The sequence below is a fragment of the Malurus melanocephalus genome, unplaced genomic scaffold (genome assembly GCF_030028575.1).
Source record: "Malurus melanocephalus ecotype Western Australia unplaced genomic scaffold, MMel_1.1 scaffold_121, whole genome shotgun sequence".
NCBI lineage: Eukaryota > Metazoa > Chordata > Aves > Passeriformes > Maluridae > Malurus > Malurus melanocephalus.
The window spans coordinates 174191-183419 of NW_026623353.1; the positions used below are offsets into that span (position 1 = coordinate 174191).

Here is a 9229-nt window from a genome sequence, read left to right on the forward strand (position 1 = left end):
CATGATCTTTCATTTACAATTGTACAATGGTGCCTTGCTTGATAAGAATCATTAAGTTTTTCCCTCCCCTCAATTATCAGTGCTCAGGCATCTCCATAATATAAAGTACCCAGATTCTTTAAATGATCCTGTTCCAACCATCACATCATATCAGAAAATGGTTAAACAATTTAAACAAATTACCTTTCACAATTTACACAGAAGCAAGAATCTGGTATAAAAATTTCCAATGCAAAATATTTCCTGTGAAAGTAGGCTTCAAAGTAAACACATTTACTAACAGAACCAGAGGAAACTCTCAGATATCTTCATGAGAACATGTGTGACTAGAAGCTGAAAAATCATGCCTTTCACAAGGTTAACAAGTTCCACACAGTAACACTATAAAAAGCATGAGATGTGGTTCTTATTTGTCCTTCCTCCACCCTCCRTAACTAATCTATTCAGATAAATTGTCATAGCAACTTGATTTACASGCCAAGGATACCAGCAAAGACATGTCAATTACCCTTGGAGAACCCGTGAATAGTCCTGCCTGTTCTGATGCTGGCAGAGACTAAAGCTAAATGCCCTTCCCTGCTACAGGTTCACTGTGTACTGCCAGAGCAACTTCTCCCTGCACTGGTTGGATGTCTTGCTCAGACTGCAGCCATGTACCATGAGTTTATGTCAAAGGCAAGACCTCTTTTTACTGCATGAGAGTTGAGTTCAGAAAGAAATCAGACTTTCTGAAATGAACGGTTCTGCAGACTGTGGAGCACACTCTTCCAAAGGGACACTGGACTTGCTGTGTGTATGGAATGCAATGGATACTGTCCTATGCTCCTGGTAAAGTGACTGATCCTCCTATCAATAACAAACACAAATCATGTAAACATACAGCACAAGAGGGAAGACAGAATTCTTCCAGCAATTTTTGAGAAAGCGTTCTTTGTAACAGAGAGTCCTTTGCAATTTCAAACTTGCAAAGTGCAGTAGGCAACACACAATTTAAAACAATGAACACATAAAACAGCAGATAAATAGGCATTTATTAAAGTTCCTCTCAAAACAAACAAAAATAATAAAGGACATTAAGGCATCTTGTATTCAATAACAGTTCATACAGTAAAGATGACTTCTCCTTCTTATACAAGAGAGCAAATAAGGAAAAAAAAGGAAAGAGCTCTCACAAAAAAGTTCTCCCAATACATTTGATGGATTACTGACTTCCACTGTCCCACCACTTAGTCAGCAAATCCCTCCACAGAATGCCTCTTTCTCCAGTGAAACAGCTACAAAATCCCAACACTCATTGAGACATGAGTGCAAGAAAGCACTTTTCCCTCCTCAGACATCCTGCTGCCTGTAAAGATGCACACTGGAGAATGACCAACAGATGGGATATAATGGAGAGTAAAGAAGCTGCGCTCCTGCTGTAACCATTAATTTTGGAGTAGACTAGAATATTCGGCCTTGCTTACCCTAGTATTTACTATTTCAGCCAATCACTAGTGAAAATGAGACCACAAGTTCTAGTCTGTTTTGCAATGCAACAATTTGTATGTTCTCCTTCTAGTTCATACTAGATAAACAAATGACAAAGGTCTATTTCCATGGAATAATTTATTTTGATGAATTAAGCTGTCAAGTGACCAATCACTGTTATAGTGCTTTTTTCTTCAATTGGAGTAAGAACATAAGGAAGTGTTTACAGCATCATTGSATTCATTATAACAGGATTTTACTACAGACTAAATATAAATTAATAGACACTGCAGCACTATTCACTTCACTGGCGCTCTATAACCTTTGTCACATTCTAACCGTCATTTAAGGCAAGTTTGTTGGTTGATTTTTCTGAAGAAGACCACATGGTCTCTAGATAAACTGGTGTGACTAGATTTACAAGTTAGGAAAACAAGCTTTATAAAATGTTTACTTCAACGAATATGAAAGTTATTAAGAGAGAGATGGTGACCCAGAACAGCACTGTATTAAAAGGTGGAGTTTCCTTGTACCAAAGTCCTTTATTCATCATCTTTAGAACCAGTTTTGCTTAACTATAAAAGAGACACAAAAAGAAAGTATTCAAAGTTTAGACTGCCATTCCATTTATTAGGAAACAAGAATATTATTTCCATCTCACATTGAACATTTGTATACTTAATTAACAATACAGACTGATCATGCTACTGTACCAAGAGACTGAAAAGCATCAAAAATTAATTCTTAAGATTCAACACTTACTTCCTGATCATGAAAGTTGAATTTAAAAAAAAGCAAACAACAAATCCCAAAAAAACCTCAGGGCACTGTTTCTATTTAATTTGAAGCCTCTGTCACTAGCTCTTCAAAAAAAAAGATGAAGTATGGAACTTCACTTTATCTTCACACATCTCTGAGAGAATTCCCATATAGAAATTCAGACAATATAAAAATAGACATTAACTTAGTATTTCTCACCTTTTAAAGCTAGGCTTATAATTATTAGAAGTAGCATGCCTATTGTGAAATCTATCTGAAAAGCAGGACACCCACTATAAATAGCCACTTTTAACTCAAAAGGACTCTGCGTAAAACAACCTGTGTCATTTACTTGCTCTTATTTAACAACTGGAACTGGTGTTAGGTCTTACACTGAAAATTACTTACAGTTGTGTAAAATAAAATAGTTTGCTTTCAAAACTGTCAAGCAGTGATTTTATTGAATCAGCAAAGACAAGAAGGTGGAAGACATCAATACCAAGGGAACAAGTAGAAAAGAATTATTCACTGGAGGAGTTGCAGCAGAAAATGAGGCTTGTAGGAGACAGCAAGATGCTCCCACTTGGGACAGCTCCCTTTTTTTCTTACTAATCCACTGCCCTCCAGAACCTGGTAGCACCACTAACTTTATTTTAAATCTTCTTGTCATATGAAGACAGACTATTTGCAGTGCATTTGGTCAGCAAAGCCCTCTACCATAAAATAAAAAATTAATTGCTCAATAAATAAAACAAGAAATACTAAACCAATGAAGTTCAAAAAGCAAAGTCCTTCTAACATCCAGAAGAACTAGCATTTAAAGCTTTTTAGAAATTTGTAAACCAGAATCCAAAATAAGCAACAGTTTTTACTCTTTCTTACAAATCTTTCTAACAGTAAAAAAATGTAACTTGAAAATACTTACATGCTGGACACATACAGAAATTAATCAGACACCATAGTCAAATCCAAACATAGGAAGGAAAGCAGGAAAAAAAATTATCAGATCAGTTTTCTTCAGATTAAAGTATAAATAATTTTTAATTTTCATACACAGCATTTTCATAATACTGTATATAATACAGTCATGTTACCTTAATTACATCCACCCAGTTCCATCCTCGTGGAAGCTCCCCTTTGTTATCTGCAGAAAAAAGTTTTAATTTCAACACACAAKCTAAGAGAAATATTTATCTTCCTTCAAAATCAATGCACAAAATTCTAAATAACCAAACCCCTTAATTTCTCCACTGTAAAGCCATGAGGACAGAAACAGATTTTAATTAATTAAACACAGAGTGTTCCTCAATCAACCTCAAAGTGAAAGGAGAAGACAAAATGGCCTTATAATGTGCCAGGGAAGGTTCACTTTAGATTTCAAAAAACCATTTTTCACTGAAAGAGTAGTTAGGTACTAGAGTAAGTTGCCCAGGGAGGTGATGGAATCATTGCCTCTGGAAGTGTGCAAGAGGTGTCTGGATGTAGCTCTTGGGGATATGGTTTAGGGGTGATTATGGTAGTGCTGGGCAGACGGTTGGATAGATGAACCTGAAGGTCTCTTCCAACCTTGATGATTCTCTGATTATGTGATTCAAAGTACTCTAGTTTAAATAAAAACACCTGATATTTAGTTTAGAAGGTAACTCCAATACGAACTGGGCTGACCAGCAAATTCTGTCATTCTGAATTCTGTCAAAGAACTAATTTTTATGCAGCTTTTCCTTTATAGAGTTAACAATAAGCTTGTCAATTACACATTAGATAAGGCAGATTACATGCAAGAATGCTATCACAGGGTACAACTTATTGCTACAATAGGATAGTATTACCCAGATCGTCACTGAAAACTGAAGTTGAACACAAAAGTCATCAGCAAAATTAACTGAAATAATCAACAACTTTCTATCAAAATCCTATTATTTCATTGAAAGCATTAAACATCTGCAGAACATTTATATTTCTAGAATACAAACTAAATTAGATGTTTTACTTTGGGTTCCCAAAGAAATACCTTCATTTAGAAGTTACATTTTTAATAATAACAATTATATATGAGGGCCCATCAACAAACTGTGTTTTTTGCTGAAAGTGAATTTTTTGAGGTCCCAAATAATTTCCTTCCACAAGTATTTTTTGAAAATTTCACTTTTGTCACAAACTGAATTAAAAAAAGTTAAAGAAAACAGTGACATCATTAAATCTCTACTCTATAGAAAGTTGCTGTGACTAGAACTAACATCTCTGTCAAGAATAATTACTCCAAAACAGATAAAACAGATACTACAGACCTAAAGTAGCTAATCTTATAAACAATTACTAGTGACCCTTACTATAGCAAGATGTCCTTGCTATAAAACATGGATTTTTATACTGCTCAAAGTAAAAATCATTATAGCAAACAAACCTGTTTTATCGGCTAGTTTTCGTTTCTGGGTTTTGGATAACTGCTCCTTTTTCTCTTTTTTCTTACTTGGTGGCACATCAGGAGTTCCAATTGAAATACTATTGCTTACTGAAGTCTGAGAAGGATAAAAGTGATTGTAAATATTTTGCTTATTAGTTCCATCCTCTGTGTGATGTGATTACTGAACCTGACATACTGGAATATTTAACTGTCAGAAAGAAGCAATGCTGTCAGCAGCCTGCAACTTTTCATCAACATACAATCAGGGCTGTAGTTTTAAAAAACATGTGTTAGGGACTGCAATTATATTCTTTTAGAGTTGCAAAGGGCATCTTTTACACTTTTAAAATTAAAAAAAAAATTAAAATCATGGAGTGTGATTGAGTCTGAATGGATTCAGACTTCTCAAACATRGACATCATTGCTTCCTCCTCATAGCAGATCTGCAGCACCGTGATGGCAAATAATGCTCTTACACAACACAAAAGCCACAAATTGACCCAGCCCGACTACGTTGACACTCTGGAGGTGCAYTTATGCAATCCCTGGAAGGCTGCAGTAGACTGCCACCCCTCCAATCCTCAGCAGACATATCTCTGTTTCAGCTTCCTTTAGTTTTGTTTATGCTCAAAGTMTCCCTTTTAATGTTATCCTGTGGGACAGAACAGTAGACTACAAACATTTTGGAATAACAGCAAAATAAAAATCAAATATCATGATTACGACCACTGAGCATTGTAGCACCATACTCTGTGTTCACTTTTAGTCACTAACATGTATACCCAATGAACTGATTTACAACTTTGAGAGAGAGAGAGCTAAGAAGTATTTATAATACAGGGGCTTTTTCTGTTTTAATAGTAAAAAAATGAAAATCTGAATTTATCTACTTACCACAGTGTTAACAGGTTGATTTTCCATGAACACCTCTTTATTGTCTTTGGCATATTCAAAAAGTGTGTATGTCATAGCAGTTCCAAGATTTGCTTCAACTTCTACCATTAACTTATCCAATATACTTTGCTTAATAGCTGAAGATCTAAAGGAAATCATTAAACTCAACTGTAAACTAGACAGATGATAAAAAGCTTATCAAAGAGCCCCTCCTCCACAAGGCCAGGGAGTGAAGTTGTCATAAATACTTACATTGTGTTGTTGAAGAAAGCATCCATCGATATGACTGGTGCTGTTTGTGGATATGTTTCTGGCCAAGAAACTTCTATTAGAAAGGCTTTGGGATCTCCACTTTCACCAATCTAAAGTGAAAAGAAAAACTATAAATCAACAGCTTCCAGCCACTTTCGGAGGATTACAATGTCAATATGGAAGTCTATTACTTCTTTTAGACCATGAAAACTTCTTGAGACAACAAGATAACATTATCAGTTAGAAAATAAAGCTATTATCTAGAAAAAGCATTAACTATTGGATACCAATATTAACATTCAGCCTGCAGTTCTCATTCTAGGAGAAGCAGCAGAAACTGTCAAATCTCTTTTTACGGTTGGGGTTTTTTTAAACTTCATTGTTTAACAAATTACTTTGTAACATCTGCAAGCCAAATATTACACAATCACACATGAGAACAGATAATATTAAGCCTTTTTTTCCCCCATGCATCTAAACAGAGAGCAATATGAAAACAAGCCACAAGACAGGGTTGAAATACAGATGATAATAAACTAGTAACCTAAGACAGCAAAAATTATGGGTAAGAATGTAAATATTTACATCTCAGACCTACAGGTATTTTATTTCCCTGTAAGAACGAACGAACAAGTAGTTAAAGATTTAAGTGGTCTGTAGAATGAGTCCAGATAAAAAAAAATTAGAGCATCAAAAAGGTACACATTAATACAAATAATGAGGCATATAAAACCAATTTAGCAACCTAAAGTACATATGTAATCCCTCCAAGTATGCTACATTTAATAAAAAATACACAATTTTGTTTTTACATTTAAAACTAGTCCAGGTGCTACCAAAGGCATACTACAGACATAAAATCAGAACCAACTGCTCCACACAAGAATGTGGAAGAGTATCACAACAAGGTTTCTAAAACCACCCAAAAAGTCTCCCTTATTTGCCTCATTATAAAAATCATCGAATTATGTAGAATGAAGTGTGTCCACAAAAGAAGTCCTAATGAAGGTAAGGTTATGGTACTCCAAAATAAAATAAAAAAAAGAAAAAAATTGCTTTGTTATTTATAATGTCTGTTTCAGCAGAGTGGAAACAGTTTGAACTGACATTCAAAAACACTTGTTTAGGGGTGAAATAAATAAGACTTTAACTCAAGAATCTGCAACATTTTTCAAGGCAGCATCTACAGTTCACTTCCCACTGCTACCAAGAGCAGAAGTGGCAGCAAGATTCACAGGATACCCTCAGGAAAGCACTGTCTTGTGGGCAGAACAAATCCTGCAAAGCTGTATGACTATGCTCCTGCTTGTCAGGGAGAACTAGAAGTTGGGCAGCCCTACTTTAAATTATGCTGCTACATTTTAGCAATATTTGAGGGGAAAAAACTTTAATACAAATTTTAAAGCACACTGATTACAAAACAGCCATTGCTTTATATGTGAGACAAGTGCAAGATATGAGGGTCAGAAAATGCAATGCAAATTCCTTCTATTTTCTCATGCACTTACTTGCATTAAGACTTGTCATAATACAAACTTTTCTTCAAGGGAAATATGTATTACTGTCTTTGTACGACACTAAGTTTTACTGTATTTAAACTGAGTTATCTTTRTTTTTGACAATTAATTTTTTCCATTAAAAATTAGCAATGACTCAAACTAGTGAAATGTAAAATGAGATACTTTAGGCTCGTAGACAAACCATATTTCCCCTTTTAAGGAAATTAGATTTATTAAGAATGATCCTACCAGTGAAGAAAGGCTGCTCTTATATGCCTGGGGCTCCAAGTGCTATTAACTAAATTGACCTGTATCTCATTACAGTCAGTGACACTATTTTTAACTTATTTGAGAAGTCACAAAAAGGAGATTTTAGATGCTTCCTCCCTGTAACAGGCATATGATATTTTCAGAAGTCTCCTTTCTGTCCCATGGCCTAAGCCCTAAGCCCTAAGCTTTTGATAGTAACATTCTCTGGCCACCAAAATATCGGCTTCAGTCTGTGCACAGAACTTTCAGGCCCTTAAATATGAGAGAGCTGGTGAGAATTGAATGCCAGAATCTCAAGGTACAAGTTGTGTACCTTGAGCTCAGCACTCCCTGTATGTTTCTCCTGACCAGTCTGCATCAGTGCACACATCCAAAGCATGTTGTGGATTTTCTCTTCAGCAGATAAACAAGACGTATCAAGCAGTCTTTGGACAAGAGACTGGAGTCTTGTAACTGAGCAGTAAAGGTTTCAAGTTTTACATAGAAACCTCTCTATAAATCTCTCCATTTCTGACCAGCTAGGGTAAGTATTACATAGCAGGCTGGCTTCTTCAGAAGTTTGACAGATGTGCAAGCAGGATGCCTGGCTGAGGGATAACTGGCCTGTGGTGCCAAGCAATAGTACAAGAGGCAATGGGCAGAAACTGACGGACAGGAAGCTTCTCCTAAATATGAGTAGGACTTCCTTACTGTGCAGTTATCAAGCACTGGAACAGATTGTCCAGAGGGGCTTTGGACTCTCCCCCACCAGAACCGACTGGACACAACCCTGTGCCATGTGCTCTAGGATGACTCTGCTTGAGCAGAGAGACTGAACCCCCTGCAGTCCTTCCAACCTCATCCATTCTGTGATTCTGTACTAAACGCACGCGGGAAGCAGGTTCGTACACATGACACACWGTCCTATAAAGCGTCGTTGCACCAAAAATCCTGAAACAACGCCCTATGGATCTATCCTTTACTGCACATCGGCCTACCCTTTTAGAAACCCCTAGTATGGCAACTACAAGGCAGCAAAGTAACTTCAAGGGGCAACTTCGCCTTACCCTGTACTGGAAGGACACCGGGCTGAGTTCCCTGAAGCACAGGTCTCCCTCGTAGATGGAGCGCAGCGCTTCCAGCTCCATCTGCAGCCAGGGCGAGAGCAGGGGTTATCGACCGTAGCCACAGCACGACGCTCGCACCTGCCGCGGTCCCTTCGCGAAGCCATGCCTGGCCCCGCCACCGCCCAGCTCCCTCCTCCCGCCCCTCGCCCGATCCAGCGGCCTCTGCTTCCCTCCCGCCCCGCACCACACGGGCTGCCTCCTCTCACCACACGACTCTATCCCGCCCTCCCAGCCCCGATCCCGCTCTCCCTCAGGCGGTGGGGCCGGTAACTCACCTCCTGGTCTTCGTTGGCCGCCATGGCCGGACCTCCCCGCTCCCACCCCAGCTTCCAGGCCCGCTCCCTCCGGCCCGGCCGGGCCTGCCTGGCGCGGCCCCGCCGGACTCGTAGGGACGCGCCTTCCCGAGGGCAGCGCGGGGCAGCCGTGGTCACCGCCCCCTCCCCCGCCATTGGCCAGCTGCGCGTCGCCCCGCCCTTCCTCCTGTCGCTCACTGGCTCCTTCGCGGTGACGTCTCCGCGCGGGCTCTTCTGACTGGTCCGAGGGTGCAGCGGAGGCGCCGATTGGCCGCTTCCGCCGCC

The 9229-nt window shown here is 38.7% G+C and overlaps 1 protein-coding gene across 1 annotated transcript; it reads right to left on the bottom strand.

The window, feature by feature from the left end:
* Positions 1–1014: 1014 nt before the first annotated feature.
* On the bottom strand, positions 1015–9063 carry RWDD4 (RWD domain containing 4). Its single transcript, XM_057370176.1, has 8 exons — positions 8927–9063; positions 8592–8672; positions 5777–5886; positions 5525–5669; positions 4631–4745; positions 3321–3370; positions 3152–3154; positions 1015–2042 (listed from the first exon to the last, which is right to left on the bottom strand). The coding sequence occupies exons 1-8, from the start codon at positions 8948–8950 to the stop codon at positions 2010–2012; spliced, it is 561 nt and encodes a 186-aa protein (XP_057226159.1). The 5' UTR covers positions 8951–9063; the 3' UTR covers positions 1015–2009.
* Positions 9064–9229: the final 166 nt, after the last annotated feature.